Source organism: Vanrija albida (assembly GCF_041260175.1).
Source record: "Vanrija albida strain AlHP1 chromosome Unknown contig_4, whole genome shotgun sequence".
Lineage (NCBI taxonomy): Eukaryota > Fungi > Basidiomycota > Tremellomycetes > Trichosporonales > Trichosporonaceae > Vanrija > Vanrija albida.
Window position 1 is genome coordinate 296,537 of NW_027191423.1, and position 27,020 is coordinate 323,556.

At 62.9% G+C, this 27,020-nt stretch overlaps 16 protein-coding genes across 16 annotated transcripts; 12 read left to right on the forward strand and 4 right to left on the reverse strand.

The window, feature by feature from the left end:
- Window positions 1–48: 48 nt before the first annotated feature.
- Window positions 49–2,251, forward strand: Q8F55_004830 (uncharacterized protein; the record flags this gene model as incomplete). The annotated part of the gene is made up of 12 exons (XM_069353335.1): window positions 49–218; window positions 475–610; window positions 653–761; window positions 798–920; window positions 956–976; window positions 1,032–1,055; window positions 1,098–1,150; window positions 1,201–1,239; window positions 1,286–1,421; window positions 1,459–1,531; window positions 1,568–1,718; window positions 1,754–2,251. The coding sequence occupies 12 exons, from the start codon at window positions 49–51 to the stop codon at window positions 2,249–2,251; spliced, it is 1,533 nt and encodes a 510-aa protein (XP_069207977.1).
- A 383-nt stretch (window positions 2,252–2,634) lies between these two features.
- On the forward strand, window positions 2,635–3,768 carry Q8F55_004831 (uncharacterized protein; the record flags this gene model as incomplete). Its single annotated transcript, XM_069353336.1, has 5 exons — window positions 2,635–2,861; window positions 2,952–3,124; window positions 3,194–3,293; window positions 3,375–3,715; window positions 3,748–3,768. Exons 1-5 carry the CDS (start codon window positions 2,648–2,650, stop codon window positions 3,766–3,768), a joined length of 849 nt encoding a protein of 282 aa, XP_069207978.1. The 5' UTR covers window positions 2,635–2,647.
- A 138-nt stretch (window positions 3,769–3,906) lies between these two features.
- Q8F55_004832 (uncharacterized protein) lies at window positions 3,907–5,139 on the forward strand (the record flags this gene model as incomplete). Its single annotated transcript, XM_069353337.1, has 1 exon — window positions 3,907–5,139. The coding sequence occupies one exon, from the start codon at window positions 3,907–3,909 to the stop codon at window positions 5,137–5,139; it is 1,233 nt and encodes a 410-aa protein (XP_069207979.1).
- Window positions 5,140–5,364: 225 nt separating this feature from the next.
- Window positions 5,365–6,698, forward strand: Q8F55_004833 (uncharacterized protein; the record flags this gene model as incomplete). Its single annotated transcript, XM_069353338.1, has 2 exons — window positions 5,365–5,397; window positions 5,445–6,698. The coding sequence occupies 2 exons, from the start codon at window positions 5,365–5,367 to the stop codon at window positions 6,696–6,698; spliced, it is 1,287 nt and encodes a 428-aa protein (XP_069207980.1).
- Window positions 6,699–7,941: 1,243 nt separating this feature from the next.
- On the forward strand, window positions 7,942–9,081 carry Q8F55_004834 (uncharacterized protein; the record flags this gene model as incomplete). Its single annotated transcript, XM_069353339.1, has 1 exon — window positions 7,942–9,081. The coding sequence occupies one exon, from the start codon at window positions 7,942–7,944 to the stop codon at window positions 9,079–9,081; it is 1,140 nt and encodes a 379-aa protein (XP_069207981.1).
- Window positions 9,082–9,395: 314 nt separating this feature from the next.
- Window positions 9,396–10,757, forward strand: Q8F55_004835 (uncharacterized protein; the record flags this gene model as incomplete). Its single annotated transcript, XM_069353340.1, has 3 exons — window positions 9,396–9,404; window positions 9,446–9,705; window positions 9,758–10,757. The coding sequence occupies 3 exons, from the start codon at window positions 9,396–9,398 to the stop codon at window positions 10,755–10,757; spliced, it is 1,269 nt and encodes a 422-aa protein (XP_069207982.1).
- A 575-nt stretch (window positions 10,758–11,332) lies between these two features.
- On the forward strand, window positions 11,333–12,590 carry Q8F55_004836 (uncharacterized protein; the record flags this gene model as incomplete). The annotated part of the gene is made up of 2 exons (XM_069353341.1): window positions 11,333–11,341; window positions 11,382–12,590. 2 exons carry the CDS (start codon window positions 11,333–11,335, stop codon window positions 12,588–12,590), a joined length of 1,218 nt encoding a protein of 405 aa, XP_069207983.1.
- A 462-nt stretch (window positions 12,591–13,052) lies between these two features.
- Q8F55_004837 (uncharacterized protein) lies at window positions 13,053–14,126 on the forward strand (the record flags this gene model as incomplete). Its single annotated transcript, XM_069353342.1, has 1 exon — window positions 13,053–14,126. The coding sequence occupies one exon, from the start codon at window positions 13,053–13,055 to the stop codon at window positions 14,124–14,126; it is 1,074 nt and encodes a 357-aa protein (XP_069207984.1).
- A 768-nt stretch (window positions 14,127–14,894) lies between these two features.
- On the forward strand, window positions 14,895–16,265 carry Q8F55_004838 (uncharacterized protein; the record flags this gene model as incomplete). The annotated part of the gene is made up of 2 exons (XM_069353343.1): window positions 14,895–14,897; window positions 14,943–16,265. The coding sequence occupies 2 exons, from the start codon at window positions 14,895–14,897 to the stop codon at window positions 16,263–16,265; spliced, it is 1,326 nt and encodes a 441-aa protein (XP_069207985.1).
- A 452-nt stretch (window positions 16,266–16,717) lies between these two features.
- Q8F55_004839 (uncharacterized protein) lies at window positions 16,718–17,780 on the forward strand (the record flags this gene model as incomplete). The annotated part of the gene is made up of 3 exons (XM_069353344.1): window positions 16,718–16,765; window positions 16,802–17,450; window positions 17,482–17,780. The coding sequence occupies 3 exons, from the start codon at window positions 16,718–16,720 to the stop codon at window positions 17,778–17,780; spliced, it is 996 nt and encodes a 331-aa protein (XP_069207986.1).
- A 214-nt stretch (window positions 17,781–17,994) lies between these two features.
- Q8F55_004840 (uncharacterized protein) lies at window positions 17,995–18,623 on the forward strand (the record flags this gene model as incomplete). The annotated part of the gene is made up of 5 exons (XM_069353345.1): window positions 17,995–18,107; window positions 18,140–18,225; window positions 18,320–18,488; window positions 18,535–18,557; window positions 18,604–18,623. The coding sequence occupies 5 exons, from the start codon at window positions 17,995–17,997 to the stop codon at window positions 18,621–18,623; spliced, it is 411 nt and encodes a 136-aa protein (XP_069207987.1).
- Window positions 18,624–19,001: 378 nt separating this feature from the next.
- Window positions 19,002–19,715, reverse strand: Q8F55_004841 (uncharacterized protein; the record flags this gene model as incomplete). The annotated part of the gene is made up of 1 exon (XM_069353346.1): window positions 19,002–19,715. The coding sequence occupies one exon, from the start codon at window positions 19,713–19,715 to the stop codon at window positions 19,002–19,004; it is 714 nt and encodes a 237-aa protein (XP_069207988.1).
- A 1,822-nt stretch (window positions 19,716–21,537) lies between these two features.
- On the forward strand, window positions 21,538–22,221 carry Q8F55_004842 (uncharacterized protein; the record flags this gene model as incomplete). Its single annotated transcript, XM_069353347.1, has 3 exons — window positions 21,538–21,721; window positions 21,757–21,858; window positions 21,893–22,221. The coding sequence occupies 3 exons, from the start codon at window positions 21,538–21,540 to the stop codon at window positions 22,219–22,221; spliced, it is 615 nt and encodes a 204-aa protein (XP_069207989.1).
- Window positions 22,222–22,599: 378 nt separating this feature from the next.
- Window positions 22,600–23,820, reverse strand: Q8F55_004843 (uncharacterized protein; the record flags this gene model as incomplete). The annotated part of the gene is made up of 1 exon (XM_069353348.1): window positions 22,600–23,820. The coding sequence occupies one exon, from the start codon at window positions 23,818–23,820 to the stop codon at window positions 22,600–22,602; it is 1,221 nt and encodes a 406-aa protein (XP_069207990.1).
- A 288-nt stretch (window positions 23,821–24,108) lies between these two features.
- On the reverse strand, window positions 24,109–25,191 carry Q8F55_004844 (uncharacterized protein; the record flags this gene model as incomplete). Its single annotated transcript, XM_069353349.1, has 1 exon — window positions 24,109–25,191. The coding sequence occupies one exon, from the start codon at window positions 25,189–25,191 to the stop codon at window positions 24,109–24,111; it is 1,083 nt and encodes a 360-aa protein (XP_069207991.1).
- A 443-nt stretch (window positions 25,192–25,634) lies between these two features.
- On the reverse strand, window positions 25,635–26,813 carry Q8F55_004845 (uncharacterized protein; the record flags this gene model as incomplete). The annotated part of the gene is made up of 1 exon (XM_069353350.1): window positions 25,635–26,813. One exon carries the CDS (start codon window positions 26,811–26,813, stop codon window positions 25,635–25,637), a length of 1,179 nt encoding a protein of 392 aa, XP_069207992.1.
- Between the last annotated feature and the right edge of the window lie 207 nt (window positions 26,814–27,020).

Below are 27,020 nucleotides of genomic sequence, written 5' to 3' on the forward strand. Positions count from 1 at the left end.
CTTTGTCAACTCGACTCTACCCACCCCCCTCTCTACTCCACAACAAACATGGACGACGACATGTACGACGACTCGTCGTCGGGTTACTCGGCCTACTCGTCCTACTACGCAGCCTACCCCCCTCGCTCGCCCCCACCAACGCCACCCAGGCCCGAGCCAGTCACGACGTATAATGTAAAGTACATTGAGAGCGACGGCACAAGGATGGGCAAGTGCATGTGAGTAGGCCTCAGGCTGGGGTTCGTCAGGCGGAGCCGTTTAGGTCGTGGCATTCCTCTTGCTCGCACAGAGAGCGTCGGAGTGTGGGTGGGCGGGCATCGTACCGCTCGCGCAGCAGGGTGGTTGTTCGAGCGGGATACCTTGCGAGTGTTGCTCGAGCGTCGGCGGGTGAGCCAGTCCGTCTGCGAGCTCCAGCGAGCCAACACTTCGGGGGAAGGAGGGTCAACACGCGAACGCCCCACTGACCACCCACAGCGACCTCGTCTTCGTCCTCGATTGCACAGGCTCCATGCAGCGCTACATCAACTCGGTCCGTGACCACATTTTCGCAATCTGCGACACGATCCGTGGCGAGGAAGGCCTCAACGGTGCCGACGACCTGCGCGTGGCTGTAAGTCGGCTCGGGGCCCGGGGAACTCGCTGACGCTGGCAGATTGTCAACTACCGCGACCACAAGCCACAGGACAACACCTATGTCTACAAGTTCCACCCATTCACCTCCAACATTGCCGAGATCCAGGGGTACCTCCGCGGGCTGACTGGTGGGTTGTGAAGCTGGCTGGAGCTGACTTCTCTAGCTGCGGGTGGCGGCGACGGCCCAGAGGCGGTAACTGCGGCCATGGCCGCCTGCCTCACCGAGCTTGAATGGCGTCGCGAGGCCGCGCGCATGGTCGTCCTCATCGCTGATGCGCCCCCACATGGTGGGTTGTGGGCCTAGGGCAGAGCTAACGTGCAGGTATTGGCGAGAGCGGTGATCGTGAGTCTGGGCGCCGCGTTGCGGTACATCCCCTGCAACTACTGACGCCTTGAAGAGATCAAGCAGGGTGACCCCGATGGTTCGTGCAGAGACGAGTAGCTTCGCCCATGCTGACGTTCAGGACACGACCCTCTTGTGATCGCTCGGACAATGGCTCAGTGTGGCATCACCTTTGTGAGTGCAGCGCCCGACTAGTCCAGCCGCCCTCAGAACTGATCCCCCAGTTCATGGTGGCTTGCGAAGACACATTGTCCAACTACTCGGTGAGCAGCGGTACCCACGCGAACGGCGGTGGTTCTGACGTCACAGCGTGCTGTTGACTTCTTCACGGCCATCTGCAACATGACCTCTGGTGTCATGATGCCTCTGACCACGGCCGACCTCTTGGCCATGACCATCGTCGGCAGTGTGCTGGAGAACATGGACATGGAGCGTCTCATCTCTGGTGAGCCAACCCGTTCCGAAGGAAGCTCATGCCACAGAAATCGGTCGCGAGGTTGCCGAGCGTATCAAGGAGAAGGGCGAGAACCTGCAGAGTGTCGAGGAGGTTGCCCAGTGAGTCAAGCTGACGTGGCCACACTGACGGTGCAGGGAGCTGCACGAGCGCCTCCTTCTCCGCAATGAGCAGACCAAGCAGGTGCAGCTGCAAGACGTCTACATCCAGTCGGACAACTCTAGAAAGAATGTCTCGATGTGGATGAACGCGCAGTACATCCACGAGGTCGCGCCACTTATCCTTCCGGTATGTTGGTGAGACAGGTCTTTGCTGACGCTCAGGTTCAAGGACGTCGCTTGACGGACAAGTTCCGCAAGAACAACTACAACGCTGGGTTCAAGTACACCCCTGGTGGCCGCCTCCCGCCGCGCCGCACATCGGCGACTACGAGCGCTGCCCTGCCAACACCGGGCACTACCCCCAGTGACCTTGCTGTTGGCTCGCCCCCCAGGCTTGGCACGTCGCCGTCTTCGCCTCCTCGCAAGATTGTCTCCGACTTCAAGGCGTTTGGCAGTGCACCAGCGGCCGGAGCCGCGCCGAGCCTGTCGGTGTTTGGCGCTCCTCTGCTGGCAACTGGCCCCGGTGGTGGCATGTTTGGTTCGACTGCCCGCACGCCCGCGTCCAACACGGCCATGCGTGGCTTCAGAGGCGGCGAGGAGGACGACGATGACGACGACGACGAGAGCGGCACGCAATTCCGCCAGGCGGCCATCTCGCTTGACCAGGCGCGTCGTATCGCCACTCAGTCCGTGTTCCGCGCTGGTCGCCTCCCGATCTAGACGCGTGTGTTTATCCCCTTTCTGCATACATTCCATAACAACAGCAACAACATCAAGGCCCACCTCATGTCAGTCGAAAAGGATACCCAGAGAGGAGATAGACGATATTGTCTTGTACTGTCAGCGAGGTAGTGTGTGAGGCAGGGGTAGGTCATTCATGCATAACATGTGAACAGCGTAGGCAGGCGAGAGCTGGCGAAGCCAGCTCGAGAAGTCGGAACTTGATCGAGGTGCGTGAACCACCTCCACCGGCGACTTGGGTGATGGGATAAATGCCTGAAAATTGCAACCCAAATATTCCACGTTGTATCACCTGCCTCACCAAGTCCGCTTCGAGGCTACAACTGCCAACTGGCAACACAAAGTCAACCGACCACATCCATCACCGACATCACAATGGCCGAGGTCGCACCACCATCAGCCGGGCCGAGCCGCGCGGCCGACGCGCCCGCCCCCGCGCCGCCAGCAGAGAACGGCACGAACGGCGTCCACGCGCCCGCCGACGCAAACGACGACGACGACGACGACGAGCTCGGCCCCGACGGCCTGCCAAAGAACGCGAGCGAGACGCTGTACCTGCACAACCTGAACGAGAAGGTCCGGATACCTGGTGGGTAGAGGAGCGCCGGCGAGCCGTGGGAAGGGGTGGCACCCACACGGCTGCCCCGGCCCCGTCTGGAACCACGCTGACCCCCCCCAGTCCTGACCCAGACCCTCACGTCGCTGTTCAAGCCGTACCGCCCGCTCCAGCCCGTCGTGGCGCACCGCAACGCGCGGATGCGCGGGCAGGCGTTCATCTCGTTTGCGGACAAGGCGACGGCGGATTTGGCGAGGCGGGATGTCAACGAGTTTCCGCTGTACGGCAAGCCTTTGGTGAGTAGCTGGTTGCTGTGCCGCTGGCGCTGGCCGCGCTGCCATTACCACGCTCATGCCCACCCCCAGATCATCGCGTTCGCGCGCACACAATCTGACGTCGTGCACAAGCGCTTGGAGGGGGAGGAGGGGCTCGAGGAGTGGAAGAAGGTCCGGTTGGCAGACAAGAGTGAGTGGGGTGGGGTGGGCCAGTGTCGCCTCACGCGGCCCCATCGAGCCGGCGGTGCCGGCTCTCGCTGACACGCCTCAGAGCTCAAGCGCAAGGACAACCCCTTCCGCCGAAAACAGATTGCAAAGCACAAGGCCGGCACCGACGACAACGCCGGCCCCAGCGCCGCCAAGAAGCCGCGCCTGCAAATGCCAGACGAGTACCTGCCGCCCAACAACGTGCTCTTCATCCAGAACCTGCCCGACGGCACGACGCAGGAGGACCTGCGCGAGGTGTTTGAGCAGTACCCCGGCCTGGTGCAGATCCGCACCATTGCGGCCAAGAAGGACATTGCCTTTGTCGAGTTTGAGGGCGAGCAGACGGCGACGGTCGCAAAGGACGCGCTGCACAACTTCAAGATTGACGGAGAGACCAAGATGAAGGTGGGTTTGTGTGCCTTCAGAGCTGACGCCAGGTCACGTACGCGCGCAAGTAGATGTAGCATGGGATGCGAGCACTGTATGTTTGCGTGGGGGAAGGCGCACGAGCCGGGACGTGCGGGGGTAGTCTATTGTCCCCCAGCATTGACCCCGACGACTAACTGCGTCCTGACTTTGGCATCTCCCCATCCCCGATGCCAGCGAGAGCCGTACGTGCCCCAGCCGGCGCTGACACGCCGGCCCTCGCGCCCAGCCCAGACCCCCGCGCGCTAGCGCTCAACGTCCCGCACATCGTCGACGCCATCCTCGCCTCGGTGCCGCGCGCGACCCTCCTTTCCTGCCTCAGAGTCAACAGGAAGCTGCACGCCGCGGCCGGAAAGCACCTGTATCACACGGTCCGCGTCGACCAGCGCAACCTCGGCTCGTTCTTCCGCGGCGCGCTGCTGCCCGGCGCCGCGCCCTCGCTCCCGTGGCTGTCGTCCGCCGTCCGCCCCACCGCGGCGAGCTTCAAGACCGCGCTGCTAGCGCACGTCCGCGTCCTCGCACTCGGGACGCATGACCCCGTCCCAGGCGTCTGCACGCCCAACCCCACCCGCCGCCCCCGCGTCCTCTCGCTAGGCACCTGCCCCGCCGGCCCGGCCCACACCCTGCTCCAAGCCATCTGCGCGCCCGGCCCGGCCGCCCTTCTCCCCAACCTACACACCCTGCGCATCGTGCGCGCGCACGACGCCTCGGGCCACCGCCTCTCCCCGCTCTGCGGGCGCGCAAACTACTGCCACCTCGTCGGCAAGCTCGCGCCGCGCAAGCTCGTCGTCCGCAACCTCGACGAGAGGGAGGACTACCTCCCCTCGCTGTTCCCGCTGCCCGCCGTCGACGAGATCGTGTGGGTCCTCCCGTCTGACCGGACGCGGTATCGCGACCGCGAGGTCACGCGCCCGGGCAACGAGCTCGCGCTGATCACGACGAGGAGAGCAAAGTTCATCTTCCACGACACCTGGGAGGTGTGGGCCCCGAAGGCAGTGACCAGGTTCGGCGGCGCCTCCATCTCGCGGAGCGTGTGGGTCGATGTGCTCCTCGAGGTGTCGCAGAGCGGCGCGGAGTCTGTCGTCGTCCTCCCCTGGCTCTTTCACTTCATCCCCTCGGAGACGTCGTTGGGTGACGAACTTCCCCGCTGGCGTCGGTTCTTACCCGAGGCGTCGACGCTTGACGAGATGACTGCCCATGTGAACCGAGTGACTTCTCAGTCGCCACACCCGGCCGTCATTAAGCAGCGCGCGTACGAGGCGCTCGACCCGGCGGAGCGCGCCCAAGAGCTCGACGACAGCGTGCCCCCTGCGTTGCCCCCTGTCTTGGGTCTGCGCGGAAGCGTCCGCGACCCGACCACCCCGCCGACGCTCAACATGGTAGTCGAGTGCCTGATAGCCTAGTCAGCTTATGGTGTGGATGTAGTTGCTGGGCCGTGCCCATGCGCCGTCTGGGCCGTTGGTGGGTGCGAGGATCGGCGCCACCCCATTGCCACAGCGACGCCCAGCAGCCAGCAGATTACTCAACCTTCCCTCACTCACTCTCTCAACCACCCACACACACACTCTCTCTCAACGACTCCCCTCCCCCCCGACCCCTCCTCACTGCAACTCTCGCAACATTACACAATGGTGCGCACCTCGTCGCCACCACGCACGATAGTACGTCTCTCGCCTCCTCGCCTCCATTGCACCCCTGACCCAACCAGCCGCGCAAGCCCCCGCCTCTCAAGCCCTTCCCCGCCGACAGCACCCAGCTCGTGCTTCAATGCCCACACATCATCGACCAAATCATGGCCTCGGCTGACCGCCTCACCCTCGTTGCTGCCCTGCGCGTGAGCATGCAGTTCCACGAGTCGGCAGGGAAGGCACTGTATCATACGGTCCGCATCGATGGGTTCAACCTTGCCGGCTTCTTTCTCGGCGCGTTGGTCGGTGGCAATACGAATGACGGCTCTGGTAGTATGGGGGACATGTGCGCGCGCGTCACCGACGGGGTTGGGGCCTCCCTAACGCTGGAGACCCACAGCAAGACGGAGAACGCTCAGCCGGCGGAGAAGAAGACGCCCCCCAACTTCAAACTCGCACTCCTTGCCAACGTCCGCATCCTCTCCCTCGGGTCGCACTGCGGGGGTGCGTGTCATCTGTACGGCCCGCAAGCACCCGCCCTCCTCCCGCACCTCGACACTCTGCGCATCGTGCCCGCACCAGCATCACCATCCAGGCTCCAGCGTTTGTGCGACGATAGGCGTGGGTGCAAACTCTTCGCCGCCGCAACAGCACGCCGCGTCGTCTTGCGCAACGTCATCGGCGAGAACATCGCCCCGTCCGGTTGGCCGCGGCGCCTCCGCTCCGACACGGCTCCGTACGACGAGGTCGTCTGGGTCTTGCCAACCAACGGGCAGCGCTATACCCAAAACGGGCTTCACCCCGGCTTCAAGGCGCGTATCCACACCGCACTCACCACCTTTATTTTCCACCACAATTGGGAACTTTGGCGGACCCCGCAGAGTTTCGCGCCCTTCGTCGGCCCCAGCGAGAATAGTGTCACCCCCTTGTACCCGTCGCGACTCGTGCGCTTCATCCGGAGGGCGCCGCTCACGTCCGCGGAGCAACTGGCGGTGATCGGCCTCGAAACAGTTCAGTTCTACGACCATGACATCGACAACATCAACCATCCCACGCAGGCTCGCCTCCGTCAGGCCGTGCGCGAAGATGTGCGCGCTGGAGTGCCCCAGAGCGACCAGCCCAGCTCAGAGTTCAATGACGGTCGGCGGGCCGAGCGCATCACGTTCCGCACCCTCAACGAATACGCCGAGCTCGACGCGATGGGGCGCGGAGTGCTCGACGACGGGCTGCCCCTGGCCCACTACAAGGCCTGGTACGGCATGGAGAACCAGACCAAGTTGTCCGTCGCGACCAAGGGCCGGTTCACGATTGACAGGGCTTCCCACGGGTACTAGTGGCGGCATCACCATCCAAGCCCTGCCCGTCGCTGTTCCCCCTCACACTACCGCTTCCAAGCATGCAACACGCCTTGGCATTGGCACTCTATCTACGGAGGCAGCCCGCCAGTATTCAAATCAGTTAGAACCCTCTCCTGTGGATATGTAAACCCGTAGAACGTATCATGCGACCCCGTCCCATTCCACTTTCCTCTTCTATGTACCAAGGCTGGGAGTGGTGTTGTCGTCCCCAGTGCCTCGTGCCCTTTAGCGAGGTATCCGCCAACAGATCCCCGCCCTTGAGCGTGTCAGACATGGTGGAGATTGTCGACAGCCCGGGGTTCAAGCTCGAGGCGGTCGAGACCCCTCGAGGAAGTCGTCTGGGTCCTGCCGACCCAGGCGCCGCGGTACACCGGCAGCGGGCTCAATGGCGCTGGGGCGCACTTCGGCACACTGCGCGCGACCCTCCTCTTCCACGACAGCTGGGAGCTGTGGCGACCCCCGGCGAAGCTCGAGGCCTTCTCCGACATGGTCGAGAGCAAAATCCTTCCCCCTGACCCCATCGCAGGTGGTCAGCGTCGTCGGCAGGTCGTCGTATACCCTCAGAGCGCATGCGGGCTGTAATCGGCCTCGAAACGGTCGAATTCTCCAAGGACAACGATGACCTCGTCCCCGTGTTCCGCCGCTTCTTTCCCCGCGTCCGCCTCACGTCCAACCGCCTCCGTCAGCTCGCCCGTGAATAGGTGCGTACCGGTGCGCTCCGGCGTGCTTAGGTCCGCCACTACTACGAGGATATTCAGTGCCCGGAGCAGGTGGTGTACCATGTCCTCGACGATTTTTCCAAGGCCACCAAGTGCGCGGGCGTCCTCGACGACGGGCTGCCCCCGGACCTTGATATGGCCCCTTCCGATTCAGAGCTCGACGAGAGCCTGTTCACTCTCGAGACGGCCTCTCCATAGTTTCTACGGCCTGCACCAACCGTATCCGGCTGTGGCTAGTTGACCACGCAGACCCGAGCACACTGCTCATGGACTTGAGTGCTGCTTGTGCACTGGGAATGTTGGCGGAGTTCGAGCGTGGCAGTGGCCGGTTGACGCGGGACGCGACGCCAACACGCCCCCTCGATTGCGCCCTTGCATTCTTCCTCACATCAACTCGGCCTCTCTTTCTCTCTCTCTTCCACTCTCTTTCAAGAAGGTAACCTCTCACCTCATACCCCCCGCTCACAATGACGAGTGAAACTGAAACTGTACGCCACCCCATGCACCCCGCTCACGCCTCGCAGCACCCCGCCACACCCGCGAGCATCATCATCAATACGCCCCACATCGTCGACGCAATCATGGCGTACGCGACCAGCTCAACGCTCGCTACTTGCCTCCGTGTTAGCAAGGGGCTTCACCACACTGCAGGAAAGGTCCTGTACCATACCGTACGTCTCGACAAGTCCAACATGGGCGGCTTCTTCTGCGGCATATGGGCGGGCAACGCCTCCGACGAGGATACTGGGTCTGTAGCGGACGGGCCTTCTTCTCCGACACTGCCCGCGCAGACGAAAAATGCAACGCCCAGGCACATGAACTTCAAGCGCCGGCTCCTCGCCAACGTCCGCGTCCTCTCCCTCGGGTCGCACTACGAGCCGGTATGCCGACTGTTCAGATATGAGGCACCCACTCTCCTCCCGTGTCTCGACACGCTGCGGATCGTACGCTTCCCAGCCTCAATGCACTCCCTCCAGAGCCTGTGCGGAGGGCATGAGTGCCCTTTCTTCGCCGCCGCCGTGGCGCGCCGTCTCGTCATTCGTAACCTCGACGCCAGGCCGCCTGGGCGATTCGGCTGCCCAAAGCGCTTCTACACCGACACCAATGACCGAACATTCGAGGAGGTCGTCTGGGTGCTGCCGACCAAGGGCAAGGTGTACACCAAGCGAAGCCTTATCTACGTTAGGAGCTACTTCCCCAAAGCGCGCATCACCTTTCTCTTCCACCCCACCTGGGAGCTGTGGGAGGAGCGGCCAGACCTCGCGGCCTCGTCCGACGCCCTCTACAAACCCCTCCCCGTGCCGCCAAGCGCGATGGTGGAGATCCTTGTTCTCCCAAAGGACGTGGTGTCTCCGCCAATGCCGACGGTAATCGGTCTCGAGACGGTCGAGTTCTCGACCAACGACTCGGACGAACTGGTCGAAGCGTTCGCCACCGAGTCACCGCACCTGCCCCTCACGCCCGACCGCCTCCACCAGGCCGTGCGCGACGAGGTGTCCACCAGTGCGTTCCGCCTCAACAAGGACCCGGTCGAGTTCCCCGAGGACATTGCGTACTACACCCTCGAAGAGTATGCCGCGTTCGAGGCCAGTGAGCGCGCGGGTGTGCTCGATGATGGGCTTCCCGGCTCAAGCTGGTGACTGTTGAATAGTGTTTTGAGCCACCATGAGGAGACGGCAGAGAGAGAGAGTTGCAAAAAACAAAACACGTGTAGTATGCACGGGGACACTGTTCATAGGTGCATATAGGTGCCTAGGATTGGGTGCGGCGGTGTGGTCCTGTGCAGAAAGAGGATGGAAACGCCCGCCCGTCGCCACCACTTTGTTGCGCGTCCCCCCCCCCATCATCGATCAACTTGCTTTTCTTCCTCACCCCACCTCTCAATTGCTCACTCAACCACTTGCAACTCTTCTTTCTCACCCCCTCACCATCATCTGTTCACTCGAGGGACCACATGACCATGGTAAGCGTACGCACGGCAACAGAGGCCTGACCATCCATCAGTCGCATACCCGCACCGCCGCTGCAGGCGCGGTCACGCCCGCCGACATCATCATCAACGCACCGCACATTGTCGAAAGGATTTTGGCCCATGCGACCAACTCGACCCTCACGACTTGTCTCCGCGTCAACAGGGAGCTCCACGAAGCCGCCGGCAACGTGCTCTACCACACTGTGCGAGTGGACCGGTTCAACCTTGCTGGCTTCTTCCTCGGCGCGTTCGGCGGCACTGGCACCAGCGACGGCGAGGACGAGGATACGGGGTGTGTTGGGGAGGGTGATTGCACGCGCTTTGTCGGCATGAAATCTCGCAAGTGGGCCCGAGCAGACGGAATACGCTCTCCCGCCCCAGAAGACCCTTCGCCCCGGGTTCAAGTCTTCGCTGCTCGGCAACGTCCGCATCCTCTCCCTCGGTGCCCACCATGCATGCGTGTGCAGTCTGTACGGGCCGCACGCAGCCGCTCTCTTCCCGCATCTCGACACTCTGCGCATTGTGCCGGCCCCAAAATCAAACCACACCCTCCAACCCCTCTGCGACGGCAGGACAGAGTGCGCGCTCTTCGCGACTGCGGCCCCCCGCCGCCTTGTCTTGCGCAACCTTGACGGCGGCGACCCTCGTCACTCTGGATGGCCACTTCGCCTTTTCTCATATGACAACCCCCTCCCTTATGAGGAGATGATCTGGGTCCTGCCGACGATTGGGGTGCGATACTACAACGGCGGTCTCAGCCTCGGAGCGACTTGGCACCGCGCCGCGCGCTACACCTTTCTCTTCCACGCCAGCTGGGAGCTGTGGCACCGCCAGCAGCACCTGGCTGCCCATTTCGACGTTGTCGAGAACAAAATCTGCCCTTTGAAACCGGTGGACATCGTGGAAATCGTCTCCAGCCCCTTTGAATGTGATGTTCGGAAGCGGACAGCGATCGGGTTTGAGAAGGTCCAGTTTATCGACTACGACGAGGACGAGGACGACGAGATCGTGAAGCTGTTCAAGCGCCACTTTCCCGATGCCCACCCTACGTCCGACCGCCTCCGCCAGTTTGTGCAAGACGGTCTGTGTACCCGTGAGCTTGAGAAATTCGTGCTCCGCTTTTTTCCCGACAGCGACCTCGTCTACCTCCTCGACCCGTCATCCCGGCACTCCGAGCATATCACGTTCCACACCCTCGAGGAATATGGCACGTTCGAGCCCACCAAGCGCGCGGCTGTCCTGGATGACGGGCTGCCCCCCGCCTTCGATATGGCTCTTCATCCTGACCCGGATCTCAACGAAAACCTGTTCACCATCGATACGAATTCGCGGTCGTCCTTTTAGCAGAATTTGAGGCACTGGGTCTTGCTGCGCTGCTCTACATGTAGCGCGCTCGACGAGTCCCGTTGACGGCGGGGTGGCACACCGCCACTCAATGTATGTAAATACCTATGTATGTACATACATATTTAGGACGGCGTCGTGGTTTGATCTTCATGTTACTCCATTCACGTCTCAAACAATATTGAGCAGTGGGCATGTTGAAAGAGGATAAGCTCGAGTGATACTGTATGGGGGTACATAGCGTGCGTGTGCCACCATCCCCGCTAGGTCCGTCGCCACACCGGCGTTGGTCCGCACTCATCGCCTCGGTGTCGCCGCCCCCTCGACGTACCCATTCCTGGCCTGTGCGATCCCACTCTTGTTGATAGAAGAGCCCGTAGAACTTGACTTGCAACTTTACTGTCGCTCTCACCCTCTCGACCGGCGGAGGCCCAGTGGACGCCCAGGTGACGACACGACGCCCCCAGTTGCCGGCCCTCGCTGCGTCTCCACGTCACGCAACCACACGCTCATCTACTCCCTTCCCAACAGTACAACCCGTCGCTCCATTGTCCTCCCCTCATCCACCAGTAACAATGGCAAGTGTAAGTGCACCCATGAGCCCGAGCCCCACTCACCCCGCAGCCTCCCACCGCCGCGAGCACCGTGCTCTACGCTCCGCACATAGTGGACATGACCCTGTCGTACGCGACCAACCCGACTCTGGCCACCTGCCTCCGTGTCAGCAAGCAGCTCCAAGAGGCGGCCGGCAAGGTCCTCTACCACACCGTACGCGTCGACGAGCTCAACATGACTGGCTTCTTCCGCGGCGCGCTAGTTGGAATGCCTCGCGTGAGGGGCTGCGCTGGCGGTCGGTGCCGCCTGCACGACGACAAAAGGCTCAAGACGATTCCGCCGCTCCCCTTCGGCAAGTTCAAGCCCACGTTGCTCTCGTATGTGCGCGTTCTGTCACTCGGCTCGCACGACCGCTGCGTCTGCTCGGTATTTGGCGACCGACTGGCCCGTCTCCTTTGCAACCTCGACACGCTGCGCATCGTGCCCGCCCCGGACGGTATGGACCCTATGGACGGGTATAGGCCACAGGTCAAGCTACTCTGCCATCACGAGAACGAGTGTGATTTTTGCGATTACGCCGACGAGTGCCTCATCTTTGTCAATCTCAAGCCCCGTAAAATCGTCCTACGTAACATTGATGACACTCCGTGGTGCGAGGCCGGCTGGCCGAGGGCATCCGACTGGAACAGCGATCGGCTGGAGGAGGCCGTCTGGGTGCTCCCGTTTACTGGAGACGTTTATGACGGTGGCGGTGATCTCTTCAACTCTAATCGCCATTTTGACCACACGACTGTCGTGAAGGTCATCCTTCACGCCCATTGGGAAGAGTGGTCGAATCCCCCTTGCTCGCCCGACAATGTCTTCGAGACTGCCGACACGAACGCCAACAAGACCATTATGACCATTAGCCCCGACTTCATAATCGAACGCCTTACCAGCTGGTGCAGGCGGAGTGGCATCAACAACACCATTTACGGCCTTGAGATAGTCCAGTTCAAAGCTTGGCGCGAAGACTGGGTGGTAACTGCCTTCCTGGAGCGCTTTCCAGGCGTGCAACGCCATGACCTAACCAGCGCTCAACTTTGCAAGGTTTTGAAGGACGAGTTGCAGACCGGCGCCCTGACGACCATGCGTGAAACTGGGAGCTACAAAGAAAATGACGACAAGGATCGCATCGAATACAAGACCCTCGAGCAGTACGCTGCGTTGCCCGAGTCCGCGCGCCTGTACGAGCTCGACGATGGCCTCGGCGACGGATTCTGGGGGCGCCCTGCCTAAGCGCGATCCTCGACATGCCCGCATATGGAGAAGGGTTCTGCAAGTCAGTAAATGCACGTGGATAGCCACTGGGGCTCCGAAAATGATGACCTATTATGCAACGAGATCGTGTTCATTGACTCTTTGTGCGAGAGACTGTTGGGACGTGGGACGGTGGAAGCACCCGTGAGGCGTTGCTGCCACGCCACCCACACAGCGTGTCATCCGCCCATCATCTTTCTCGTCTTTCTTCTCTTCACCTCACACCTCGTCAACTTTACAACTCTTCTTTCTCTCTCCCATCCGCGCACTCTATCACCTTAAACAATGGTAAGTGCACCCACCAATGCAGCGTCAGCAGCGCTGACCAGCCGCCAGTCGCAGACCCACGCCCACGCTGCCGCCGACGCTCACGCCCACGCCGACGCCGACGCCCACGCCCACGCCCACGCCACTGCCCACGACGCCGTCGCGCTGGCGGGCATGATAGTCAACTCGCCGCACATCGTCGACGCTATTATGGCCTACGCGACCAACTCGACTCTCGCTGCCTGCCTCCGTGTCTCCAAGCAATTTCACGACGCGGCTGGCAAGGTACTCTACCACACGGTGCGGATCGATGAGTCCAACCTTTGGGGCCCCTTCCTTGGCGCGCTAGCTGGGCTTAGGCCGACCGAGGACGCTTGCCGCAACCTCGAATGTGATTGCCCAGATCCTTCGGCTCCGCTCTCCTACAGCGCCTTCAAGCCTCCGCTCCTGGCCCGTGTGCGCATCCTTTCACTCGGTTCACACCACCGCTGCCTCCGCTGGGTGTACGGAGAGCATGTGTCGTCTCTGCTTCCCAACGTTGACACGCTGCGCATCGTCCCAGCCCCCGATCCCGGGGACGATGACCTCTGGCCCCTGTGCGATCGCGAGGATGAGTGTCTCGTTTTTACGAACCTCAAGCCCCGTAAACTTGTCCTCCGCAACCTCGACAACAGAGTATATTGCGTCAACGGCTGGCCGGCGAACCAGCAGTGGAACGTCGACCGACTTGAGGAGGTCGTCTGGGTCCTCCCCTCGAATGGTGACAAGTACGGCGATGCGGGCTTGATGAACACGGGCATGTACTTTCCGGGCACCACTGTGGTAAAGGTTATCTTTTACCCCAGCTGGGAGCTGTGGCAGCAGGCACCTATCCCCATCGAGGCAACTATCGCTCCGATGACCCCCGACTCGATAGTCTGGCCCTCGGCCAACTGGATCAGGCGCAACATTGTCCACTGCACCGTTTATGGCCTCGAGACAGTCGAGTTCGAGGCCGACGACGAAGACTCCCTGGTCAGCACCTTCACTGAGCAGTTTCCCGGCGTGCAACTTGACAGTGATCGGCTTCGCCAGCTCGTGAGGGACGAGTGGAAGACCGGCGCCCTGCAGGCTGCGTTTGCCACTGCACGCAAAGTCGAAAACATCAGACCCCGTCACATCGAGTTCAAGACCCTCGAGCAGTACTCTGCCCTGCGTCAGTCGGAGCTATACGAGGTCGACGATGGCCTCCCGAACCACTGTGCGTAGTTCGACCTTGCAACAGGTTCGGCGCACGAAGGGGCGCACAAGGCGCGGGTGGAGTCGGCACTGGACCAGAACGACAATGGCGACTGCGTTCACTCGCGAATGATTCAGAATGCATGTAGCGGTCGTGACTTTCCATACCCTCGCGGCCTGGAACAGTGATGTTTATGCAGAGAGATCATTTCATCGATTGCGTTGCACGCGCGCGCTGGTGGAAAACGGGCAGCGCATGATCCGCCACAATGACGATGTGCACCCGCCGCACGCCATGTTCTTGTCTCACCTCACACCTCATCCACTCTCCAACCCTCCCATCATCTTTCCTACCCACTCCAGGATTACGCGAATCTCTCCGAGATTGAGCGCCGGTATGTACGAGCTCGACGGCGGCCTTCCGAGCGGCTCGGCCTAGCCGCCGGGCCCGTTTTGTTGACTGGAGGGCGCGATAGCTGGGCGAGGGCGAAGCCGTGCCGGCATGGACGACAGGTGCATGTTCTTGTCAGTGAGGAGACTACGTTCATATGTTTGTTTCAGACTGAGTAGTCACTTGATGCTATGCATAAGCGGACATGTTACTCGAGTCTATCTATGCCCGTGTGTGGACTCGACTTGTCGCACGCGCACTGACGGCTGGAATCGCCGACGCCGCCACCCCATCCACCAACATTCTGGCGGCAAACGATCTTGTTTCTCTTCTTCACTTCACTTCTCAACACTTTCCAGCCCGTCTTATTATCACCCTTACCCACCCACCCCAGTCCCAACGCGACAATGGTGAGCGTGCGCATATAGCCCCACAATGCCTGGCTCACCCCCTAGTCGCACAACGCCCCCACCGACACCGACACCGTCCCGCCCGCCCACATCATCGCCGGCGTGCCGCACATCGTCGACAAGATCATGGCCTACACGTCGCGTTCCACCCTCGCCACCTGCCTTCGTGTCAGCAAGCAGTTCCACGAGGCCTCGGGCAAGGTCCTCTACCACACCGTCCGCCTCGACGGGAGCAACCCTGCCGGCTTCTTCCTCGGTGCGCTGGGCGGTGACGAGCACAGCGGCTGCTTCGGGGACACGTGCCAACGATTCACCGAGAAGGATGAGGTCTACAATAAGTGGACATCACTTCTCCTCCAAGCGGAGGCGCGAGGGGAACTAGAAAAGGCTCGTCGAGAAAACAAGAACCGGAAGGGCACGTCGAGCGCCGACGTCACCAACTTCAAGGCCAAGCTCCTGCTCCATGTCAAGGTGGTCTCACTCGGCTCACACCACACTTGTGTGTGCCACCTGTACGGCCCTCACGCCGACGTTCTACTCGCCAACATCAACACGCTGCGCATTGTTCACACTAAAGAGAAGACAGCGAAGCTCAAACCACTCTGTGATGACGCCCATCACTGTCTCCTCTTCAAGCACCTTACCCCCGCCAAACTTGTGCTCAGGAACTTGGACGACGGCGACTCGCACATGGAAACTTGGCCATACGATAGCAAGTGGTACACCGAGAAGCTTCAAGAGGTCGTCTGGGTTGTGCCTACCGATGGACATGTCTACGGCGAGGGCGGTTTGATCATGACTAGCGACCTCTTCACCGCCAACTACGAGGTCAAGATTGTCTTCAACCACAGCTGGGAAGTGTGGCGGCAGCCGCCAGACTCGCCGATCGACCGGCTTTTCAAAAGCATCCGTCTGATCAAGGCTCCCCTCTCCCCTCACCACGTCGTATACCCAGTGAGCCACTGGTGCATGTTCACCAACTGCACCAGCATCATGTACGGCCTTGAGACTGTGCAGTTCACTCCGGGCGCCGATGACCTCGTGGGCACGTTCGAGGTCCACTTTCCCGACGTGCACCTCGACAGCGATCGCCTCCGCCAGCTGGTGAAGGACGAGCTCCGCACCGGCGCCCTGCAATCTGCTTTGTGGGATGGAACGTACGAGGACCCGGGGTACCCCGAGCACATGGTGTACAAGACCCTCGAGGAGTACGCGGCTCTCCCCGAGGCGGAGCGCATGTACGAACTCGACGACGGTATGCCCGAGGGGCTCGAGATGACCAATTCCAAGGCGGCCAAGATCGACTTCACCTGTGTCCCGGTCGGCAATGGCCAGTTCACCTTTGAGGCGGTCATCACCGGTCTGTGATGAGGAGGCGCGCAAACCGTCATCAACACAACACGGCAGCATGGACGATAGGAGAAGATACTATGGAGACGAGACATGATAGCATGCAGGAGGACATTGTTCATAGCCCGGCATGTGGCAATGTGGCCGCCGCAGCGCGGCCCAGCGAGCACACTGACATTCGCCCAGGCCGCCGCAACTCGCCACATCTGCCACTGCACCCAGCCGATGCATCAGGTGGCACCACCGCATCCCAGTTAACCCACGGATATGCGATCCAGCACGCACGCCCGTAAACAAAGTTAAGCTTTGAAACGGACAATGCCGGCGGCGAGCGCCACGGGGAACCGTTGAGCAGTGAGCACGAGCCGCCGCCATCGGCGACGACAACAACAGAAGCGAAGGAGAGGGCTCGCGAACCCGAGCGAATCCTTTTCCCATTGTCCTGTTGGCAGCTTCAACACATCCGCAGCATGAGGTTCAGCCTGCTGCAGCTCTTCCGGCCCTCCAAGGCGCTCAAGGTGAGGCGCGCGGGCGTGGCAGCGGCTAACGCGCAGGACGGGATCGCCGAGCGGCTCCTCGGGTGCCCGCACACGATCAGCATGATCCTCTCGTACGCCGACACGGCGACGCTGGTCGCGTGCATGCGCGTCAGCCGGGGCTTCCACCAGCGCGCCGGCCAGAGCCTGTACCACACCGTGTGTGTGCGCGCCGGCGGCGAGGCCGCGCTGCTGTGTGGCGTCGAGGTCGAGCCCGGCTCAAACTTCAAGCGACGCCTCCTGGCCAACGTGCGCGTCCTCACGCTGGCGGGGCACCCCTCCTCCTGCCGACACCACTGCGCGCTGGCGCACCCGCCCCACTTCCCCAACCTGAGGACGCTCCGCCTCGCGTGGCTCCCCGGCCCTGGGGGGGCCGACCACAAGTGCCGGCTGCTGCGGGGCGCGGCGCCGAGCAAGGTCGTCGTGCGCAACATGGGCGAGCTGCACCTCCCCCTCAGCGTACACGCGACACAGTGGAGCGCCGAGCGGCTGCAGGTGCTCGTCGTCGTGCTCCCGACGCACGGGTGGCTCCTGCAGTCCCCCCGGCGGCTGGTGCACGGCGTCGACGTACGCCGCGTCAAGGTGGTCTTCTGGCCGCTGTGGGAGGGGCCCGAGGGGCCGGCCCGCCCGGCAGAGGTCATGCCGACGACGGTCAACCCCGCGTTGAGTGAGTCGTGACCGGGGCCCGCTGACGCCAGTCATCCCCAGCCTGCGCGACCTCGCGGCGCGCACCCAGCTGGCAGTGTACGGCCTCGAGACGCTGCGCTTCGGCGAGGGCAGCCGGTTCGCGGCGGCCGTGCGGCGCGCGTGCCCCGACGTCGAGCTCACACAGGCCGTGCTGCTCGAGCACGTCGAGGCGGAGATTGCCGCGACGGCGTGCGAGGGCGGCGGGGGCGGGGGCGACGGGGCCGTGTGCGCCGGCGTAGAGTTTCGCACGCGCGACGAGTATGTCGCGGATGCTGGGGGGCGCGGGGGCGAGCTCAAGGCTGTGGATTAGGGTGCATAGAGTGGACGGCGGACGGTGGACGGTGGACGACAGCGGTGTTGCATCTCTTGTGATGCGAAGGTGCCAGTGCCAAGAGTTAGTTGCAAGTGCCCGGAATGTTGTGACGTCGAGGTGGGCGGTTTACCCGGCCTCATGTCGTGTCGCGGGTACAAGAGGCCCACCTCGCCCACCTCGCAGCTCACGACCCCGCTCACACCCACTCACAATGCCCCGCACCGGATCCTGCCTGTGCCGCGCAGTCGAGTTCGAGCTCGCCGACGCGAGCAGCGCCGGCGTGCTGTGCTACTGCTCCAACTGCCGCAAGACGACGTCTGACCGGTGGGCCGTGGCTTGAGCGCTGCTAACCCCAGCTCGTACAACATCGCGACGACGCGCGACGCGGTGACGGTGACGAAGGGCGCGCCGGCGGTCTACCACGACACGACGACCAAGAGCGGTGAGCGAGCGCAGGGAGCGGGGCAGGTTGGGGAGAGGGCGAGGCGGCAGGGAGAAGGGGCAGGGAGGGAGGAGCAGCTCACACCCACCCCCAGCCCTCCCCATGGCGCGATACTTCTGCAGCAGCTGCGGCTCGCCGCTGTGGTCTGACCCCGAGTCGCAGCCCTCGGCGCGGTACGTCAAAGTCGGCGCGTTGGACGACGCGGCCGACGTGCGCGTCGTCGCTGAGGTCTTTGTCGACCACGCGCTGGCGCACGGGCCGATGTGAGTTGCCCCATCGTCGGCGCGCTGACGGCAGCCCGAAGGAGAGGTTTGGGCAGAAGCACTTTGATAGTGAGTGGCTTGCGACTGCTGGCCCGGCTGCTCACTGACGCCGTAGGCAACAGGAACGCTGTGTAGCAGCTGTAGCGCCGGGGTTAATGCGGGCGACGCGACGCGAAGTGCGAGGAATGTACAACAGGATGCAAGCACAGTACGCTGAGCATCCAACCCCCCCCCCCCCCGCCTGCTTACAACAGCTGCATGTGTTCACAAATCTATGTCTAATGAATGTCGAATGCCACGACAATGTTTTGGTTGGTTTAGAGGGCCTGGGCGGGCGCGGCGCGGCGGCGTTGGACGGCCGACGGCCGACGGCCGATGGCTGTCGCCGCAGTGTCGCTGCGCTTGCCACTCGGCGCTCGCCGAACGCCAACAAGGGCAAAGATAGTGCTGATAAACGTGGCCACTGGGCCTGTGCACTGCGAAATGGATTCACTCGCTGCCGCCCACCCCGGGCTATGCAAACGAGTACCGCGTCCCGCGCGTGCCGTTCGAGCTATTTGTGCGCGAGCTCGCGTTGCTGCTGCTCGTGGACCCGCGCGACGGCGTCAGCGACAGCCGCGCGCCGAGCGCGCCCATGGGGTGGGACCGGGCAAAGTCCTCGCTGCGAAAGTCCCGTGCGTCGAGGAGGGCCACGGCGAGCGCGTCGCCGATGGCGAGCTGCGCCGTCGTGCTCGTCGTCGGCGCCAGGTTGAGGGGGCACGCCTCGCGGTGCACGCTCGAGTCGAGCACGACATCCGCGTGCTTGGCCAGCGTAGAGTGCAGCCCGCCCGTCACGGCGATAAGGGGCACGTCGAGGTGCTTGATAAGCGGGAGGAGGATGGTGAGCTCGCTGCTCTCGCCCGAGTTTGAGATGGCGACAATAAGGTCGCCGTACGTGACCATGCCCATGTCGCCGTGGCCAGCCTCGGCGGGGTGGACAAAGAAGGCGAGCGTGCCGGTCGAGGCAAAGGTCGCTGCAATCTTGCGGCCGACGTGCCCGCTCTTGCCCATGCCCATGACGATAACGCGGCCCGTGGTGGCGAGGATGAGGGCGACGGCCTCTGCAAAGTTGTCGTCGACGCGGTCGGCGAGCGCGAGCAGCGCCTCGGCCTCGGTCTTGAACGTGTCGCGCGCGAGCTGCTGCGCACGCTTGGCGTCAAACGACGCTGGTGCAAGCGTGGTCGTCATGGCGGCGGTCCCGGCTATGTTGATGAGCTTGGGGGGCGGGGCGGTGTGTGGGTGTGCAGTGTGCGATGGTACTCACCGATAGAGTCCAAGTTTTTGGCACGCGGCCTGGTGATGGGACGAGGAGTAAAAGGATGTGCTGCTATCTGTCGTCGTGGTGCCCTGGTTGTTCTTGGCTATTGGCAGCAGAGGCCGACGGGTTGTACACAAACGTGCTGACTGCTCGCGGCCGCGTCGCGATCAAAGTCGCTGCGGCTATGACAGCACGCAATGTGTACGCCAGTGGACGACTTATTTGGTTCCGTCCAAAGTAGGTCAGCAATAGACGGAACTGGCCGAAAAATGCCCAAAACGGGGGGTAAAAGGTGACTGGACCGGGGGGGGAAGACATCCCGAGAGCGGCAGCGCGGCAGCGGGTGAGTGTATACGCCCGAACTCGTCACTGGGGTGGAGTAAGAGAAAAGGAAAGAGCAATCAACATGGCGAGGAGAGTGAAGGAGAGATGGCAACAGCGACAGCAACGACAGCGGCCAGTCACATGGGCAGCGGCGACACACTCAACCGGTAGTGCCTGCCGATGCCGACACGACACGGCTCTAGCGGCGACGGGGGCGAAGGCGAGGCGAGGCGAGGCGTCGCGAGGGGCGTATGCTGCCGACATATCGGGAGGGCATTCCGAGGCTCGGCTCCTTCGGCGGTCGGAGCAGACGTGGGGGAGGGGGAGGGCGGGGTCTGCGCGCTGTGCCGAGGCTGTTGAGTGACGAGCCGAGAGGGTGGCCATGTTGATTGTTGACAAGGAAGACGAGGAGCGGCGTGGTCGGATCGGCTGCTCGGTGGGACGAGACGCGGCGGCCTGTGCGCGGGCAGAGTCCACCGTCTCTCCACTGCAACTCTTTCCTCCTCTGTGCATCTTGCCTTCTCCTCCTCTCGCGACTGAACACGTCCCAGCTCATGGCCCCGACCAAACAACCCCTCGACGAAGACAACTGACCGCTGAAGCTGGCCGCGGAGCAAGGCCCCGCTCACGGCTCCAGGCTCCGTCGGCATCGTCCCAAGGCTACAGCCACCTTGCGCCCTTCCCCCGCTCCAGCTCTTCGGCCGACCCACAACTCGACTCGCAAGCACAGAGTCGCCCAGCGTCTTGGTGTTTATCGTCTTGGTGTTTGGCGAGCCTCGCCGGCGGAGTTGCCGGCGCCCGCCCGTCCACCGCCCCCCTTGCCCAGGCGCAAACACGGCCAGCCCCCAGCGATGCACGGCCGGTTCCTTATCAACTCTCCGACGCACGCCGAGGCGATCACCGGTGCCCAACTGACGAGCTGACGCACCGCGCGAAACGTGCACGCTGCGCGCGCTGGTCGCAGGCAGCGGCCCCCCTGGCCGTTAATTGACGTTACGCGCCTGGTCCCGGATGCAGACTCGGGACCTGCAGTGGTGCTGGGAATAAGCTTTGCCGCGGCAGTGGGTCGCGTCCTCCCCCTCTGCCTGACGGCATGCGCACGGCGAACCACGGGCATGATCTGGCCCACCATCTGCACGCGTGCCTCTACTGACGCGTTTAGGTCCGGAGATCGAGAAGAGGCACTGGGAGAGAGAGAGCAGAAGGCTCCGAGGCACGACACGGCCACTTTGCGGCCATGGCGGCCACACGAAACGAGGCCCCCCACACACGGACAAGGTCCCTGCTTGGCACTGTGGCGGCGAGGAGGAGCGAGGCAGCAACCACAAGCAAGCAAACATATAAGAAGCGGTGTGCATACGCCCCGCAAGCCCGCATACGCATCCACTAACTCTCTCTCTCTCGACACCCACACTCGTTTACTTCAGCATGCTCGTCAAGGTCCTCGTCGCGATCGCCGCGCTCGCCGCCACGGCCTCGGCCGCCCCCCGCGCCCCCACCTCGCCCCTCGCTGGCTCCGTCTTCAAGCGCCAGGAGAGGTACTGCCCAGAGCCGTGGCTCACCTGCCCCGGCGGCGAAGTCTGCGTCCAGGCTGACCACGTGTGCTGCCCCAGTGGGTTGATCGGCCCCGCTGCCGCTGACAGACAGACAAGGCGGGGACCGAGATCTCCCACACCTGCCCCGGGACCCACAACTGCTGGTGGGGCGACGACGGCGTCGGCGCCTGCTGCCTCAAGGGCGACAATTGCCGTATGTGCCCTGCACTGGTGGAGCTGACAGATAGGCGGCCCCGGTGGCATCAAGTCGAGCGAATTCCCTGGCAGCACGATCTTCGACACCGACACGCTCACCAGCACCAGCACCATCTACGACACCGACACGCTCACCAGCACCAGCACCATCTACGACACCGACACGCTCACCAGCACCAGCACCATCTCGGACACCACCACGGCCCCCACCACCGAGGCTTCCACGACCCAGGCGTCCACCACCGAGGCGTCGACGACCGCGGCCCCCAGCCAGGCCTCCACCACCGTCGCCCCGTCCGAGGCGCCCACCTCCAAGACGTCGTGCAAGCCCAAGAAGAAGGCCTACAAGCGCGAGTTCTAAGCGCCCTAAGCAAGCGCCTTTGCGAGCCCTCCGCTGGCCGGACGTTACCTTCGACCTTTCGTAGATCTTCAAGATCAGCCAGCCTGTCTGGTCCATGTACCCTTGTCTTTTTGGAGTCGTGGTGCCGGGAAGTAGAGCTGTCTTTCGGCGGGCACAGCGGTCAGGGTTGCAGGGACGCGTGTGAGGTGACTGACGGGCACGGCCAGGAACGGGTCCCCGCCTCCACCACGAGACCTCCACTTTTCGTGTCCACCCAGCGCGTCATGGATGTTGCATCGGCCGTTGGGACACTACACATGTTACTGCAAAAAGCAGCGAAGTAACAGAACCCCCGCGTGTGGTGCGTGCGGGCCATGTTGGGGAGCATGCGCCGGGACCTTAGGCGCGATACTCGTCGTCGAGCTCGTACCTCGTGTCGGCGGGGTCGAGCGCCGCATACGCGGCGAGCGTCTTGAACGTGTACAGCGTGTTTTTGATGCCACGTCTGAGGGGAGCGTGCGTTCCAGGTGTGACGACTTCCTCTCTCACCAGCCGGCGCAAGGTGTCGGGGGTGAGGGGCTGTGAAGGAAAGCGGTCCTGGAATTGTTTGGCGACGGCGTCGGCTGGGTCGGCACTCAACGTCACCGCCTCGAGGCCGTACACATCGGTGGGGCACCTCCCTTCGATCACTTCCAGAGGCTTGTTCAACTTCATGCGCCCCCCCAAGGCGATGAGGAATGTTTGGTGGTGAAATCGGATGATCTCAGTAGGAGAGAATGGGCGGATTGCTGTCCCTGGAATGGACGCCTGCAGGCAGGACAAGGTCTCCATCTCGTCATGGAAGACAATCTTGAGGCGCGACGAGTCGAGATACGTTGATAAAATGTGCAGGTAGCCGTTTGCAAGGACCCCAGGTTCCCCTCGGCAATCAGTTGGGAGGATCCAGGTAATCTTGGAAGGAGTGGGCGGAAGGCACCCGTTGAGGGCGAAGTTGGATCCAGCGACGTTTCGAATGACAAGCTTGCTGGGAGAGAGCAGGTCCATAAACCGGCAATTCGTAGATTCCTTGCAGATGCTATCGTGTCCACTTTCGGGGCCCGGGAGGACGACTCGAACAGTATGCGCTTGACGCAGAAGGTAGATCACCAATCCCGGAAGATGGCTGTTGTCGCTTCCGTCATCGTACCTTATCGCGCAAAACTTGGAGCTGTGCCGTCCAACGGAAATCACACGAATGCGCGCGAGGAGGCGATTCTTGAGTACGGTGAGTGGGGGGTCATAAACGAAAGGACCGTTCTCCTCGCCGCCAATGAGACCGGGTTCATGCTTGGCGCCTTGGACGAGGCCGTCGAGATTGTCCCCGTACACGCGAACCGAATGGTACAGCAGCTCGCCTGCAAGGTCGTGGAAGTGACGGTTGACACGGAGACACACGACCAGAGTCGAACGGTCGGCGTAACCCATGATCATGTCGACAATGTGGGGCGAGTTGAGGATAATGCTTGTTGAGCTTAGGTGGACGGGGTTGATGCTCGCGTTGGGCGAGCGCTGGGGCTGCTGTCCGATGAGTGAGCGGGCGGAGGTGGATGGGTGAGGTGAGTCGGCTGTGGTGCTCACCATTGTGGCCTGATGTGAATGAGTGATGTTGTGAATGCAAGTTGAAGGATGAGTGTGGTTAAGAGGAAGACGAGGAAGACGAGGAAGACGAGGCGACCGTCCGGCACTGCACGGACCTCGTCGCACCCAACCGCCCATGTGGCGCAACGACGAGTGGGGCATGGAGGGGCATGGACCTGGACTCCAACGCACAAGTTGAAAGTGACTGGTCAATGTTGCATCAACTCGTGTCACTGCAAACCACCTCGTCGTCGAGCTCCTACCTTGTCGCTTCCAAGGATCAATCCTCTATCAGCGCAGCTCATCCCACCCATCGTCGAGCTCCCACCTCCGCCCCGCACCGCTTGCGTACTCCTCCAGTGTCTTGAACAGTATCTCTGCCCCCTCGACATGTTCAGACGACGAGCGCGCCCCAGGCCACGGGAGAGCGTCGCGAACAATGTCCATCGGGACCGAGCGGAGCCAGCGCGCGTAATCCCCCTCGGTGGGCTCGATGCGCCAGTGGTCGGTGAGCAGGACCGACTCGAGCCCATACACCGTCACGTCGCAGGCTGGGCGGACGTTCCGCGCGGCCAGAAGGGCGCTGACCACGTCCGCGGGGTGGAGGAACTCGCTCGACACCTGAGGCGGGGTGTCGCGGTCGATCACGGCCAAATCCTCCTCGCGCCACAGCTCCCAGCTGTCGTCGAACACGATCTTGACGCTGCCCCCGGGGCCGCAACTCCGACCGGGGAAACCCTTGTCCCTGGGAAAGCGGCGCCTGCTGCGCGACACGACCCAGACGACCTCGGCCGGCGTGTGCCCCGGCAGACCGTGGAGGAACTTGCGCATCGAGTGGGCGCTCGCGTTGCGAATGACGAGTTTCGCTGGCTTGGTGCTTGTGAGAAAGCGGCAGACCCGGTGATAGCGGCAGGCGCGGGCCAGGCTCCGGACATCCTTCGGCGCGCGGACGAGGCGCAGCACTTCGAGGCGCGTGAGGAGGGACGCGGCGGCCCCGTAGCTGAGGCAGGCGGAGGTGCTGTGCGAGCCGAGGGAGAGGACGCGCACCTTGGCCAGCAGCTCGCCCTTCAGCGAGGTGGGGTACGTGCACATCCGCCACTCCTCACACCGCGCGCAGTGCCCCGGCCGCCGGCGCGCGCGGTGGATGCACACGGCGCCGAGGAAGAGGGCAGAGATGCTCGCGTCGGTGTCGACCCGTACCGTGTGGTACAGGAACGCGCCGGCCGCGTGAAAGAGGCGCGTGTTGACCCGGAGGCAGGTGGCGAGCGTCGCGCGGTCGGCTGAGCGCAGGATGCGCTCGAGGACGTGCGGGATGTGCACGAGGAGCTGGCCTGGGGAGGCGCCGGGGTGCGTCGCTGACGTGGTGTTGCCCATGGGTGTGTGGGGCTTCGTCCAGCTGACGTTTGTGTCGCTGCTCGAAAGTGCGGGTCAGACTGGGGACAATGTCGACGGCCTGTTGAAATATGGATGTCGGGGTCGCTGATGGAGCGAGCACGCGACAGCCGCAAGTGGCAACTACATCGCCGACGCTTGCGGCACCTCCATGTCGGCACTAGGCTGTGGCTCATCCCAAGCAGCGTCCAGCTCCCATCAAACCTCGCATGCTCCTCGAGCTTCTTAAAGTAGGCGCTGGCGCTGGGGCTCGGGAGCTGTGTGGGCAGGCTGGGCGGGCCGGCGCCACCAGGTGGCGGAGTCAACTGGTCAGAGTCAGCAGGCGTCGCCGTGGCACTGGGACACCTTCCAGCCATGGCTACAGTCTGCTACATTGTACTACATACACGCACGACGCCCGCGTCGCCTACAACTCGCTCTTCCGCCTAAAACTTGCGCTTCTCCGCCATGAGCCGCGACGAGCAGTTCTTCAGCATCACAAACGTATCCTCCCCAGGACGGCGGCCCGTGAAGTCCTCCTGAAAAGCAGCCACGGTTGCTTCCATGGCGGCGCGGGATAGCCGCTCTCCCCTCAAAGGCGAGACAGTGGTGCTTTCGATAAGCGTCGCAGTGAGAGTTTCGAGGCCGATGAAGCGGACCGCGCCTTGGCCACTAATGTGCTGGAAGATGTTGAACGACCAGGCCAATTCCCCCAGCATCCCAGGGGGATTGGGGTGGTGGCCTCCACCAAGGAAGGGGTTGGACTCGGAGTTGTACATGTCCGGCGGATGCAGCGGCGGCCCGAGGTAGTCGGGCACGAAGATGATGTCGACGAAGCGTGGCCGCTGGCTGAGGTACAGGGGCACAATGGTCAACCTCACCGCCTCTGAGATGAGATGCGATTCCGCAGCGCTGAGGTTGGCTGGGACCTCGAAGGCAATGTAGACGACGTGCCGTTGGGTGTTGGGGGGCACGGTGAGGTTGACGGGGTCCTCAGCGTTAAAGACGTTCAAGCCCGCGCCGTGCACGAAGACCCAGTCGATAGCAGTGTACCGAGGCAGTCGAGTGCGCCGGTGCCGTCCACATTCCCAGGTCATGCGCCTATCGAGCGGTGTACCGTGTCGCGGGTCGCTCTCTGCGAGCCGCTGGAGGCGGGCGTCGGCGATGGCCCCAAGCGCTTGGCAGGTGCGCCTGAATGCGAGAAGCGTCCCGATATCGCAGAGCTGCAGGATGTCCTCAACGATGTGCGGGTATCTGTCGTACTTTAGCGGGGTGGGCCAGACGCGCCCGGGGCGCCTCCACGGCGGCGCGGCCGGCGCGGCGGGGACGCGCTCGTCTTCCCGGCGCTTGCGCTTTCGCCCGGGATGCAGACTAGGGGCGTCGGCGGCGGACCGTGCTGCCGGGACGGGGGCCGCACGCGGTGTGCTGGGGGAAGGGTCAGCTGGCCGTGATGGAGATGGCTGGAATCGCCGCGAGACGACGGCCGGGAGCCGCTTGATGAGGTTGGCGACGGACGTGCGGACGCCGGAGCGGCGCAGGTCGTCGGCGCTGGGGGCGCGGTGGAGCTGCGGGCCGTATGGCGTGCCGGGCGACGCTGGCGCGCCGTCTGGTGCGTCAGAGATCATTGCGGTGGATGTGCGAGGTGCTGAGAGGATGCAAAGTGCGAACAGTCTGCATGTGTACTTGGAGCAGCTCGTTTGCCACCCGAGAGGGTTGAATCACGTGAAGACCAAGGTACCCGGAGATATCCGATGTTCTCGGCCTGCCACATGCTGCATCTCTACGAGCGAGGCCTCGTTGCATACGCCCAGTGGGCAAGAGCACCCGGTCAC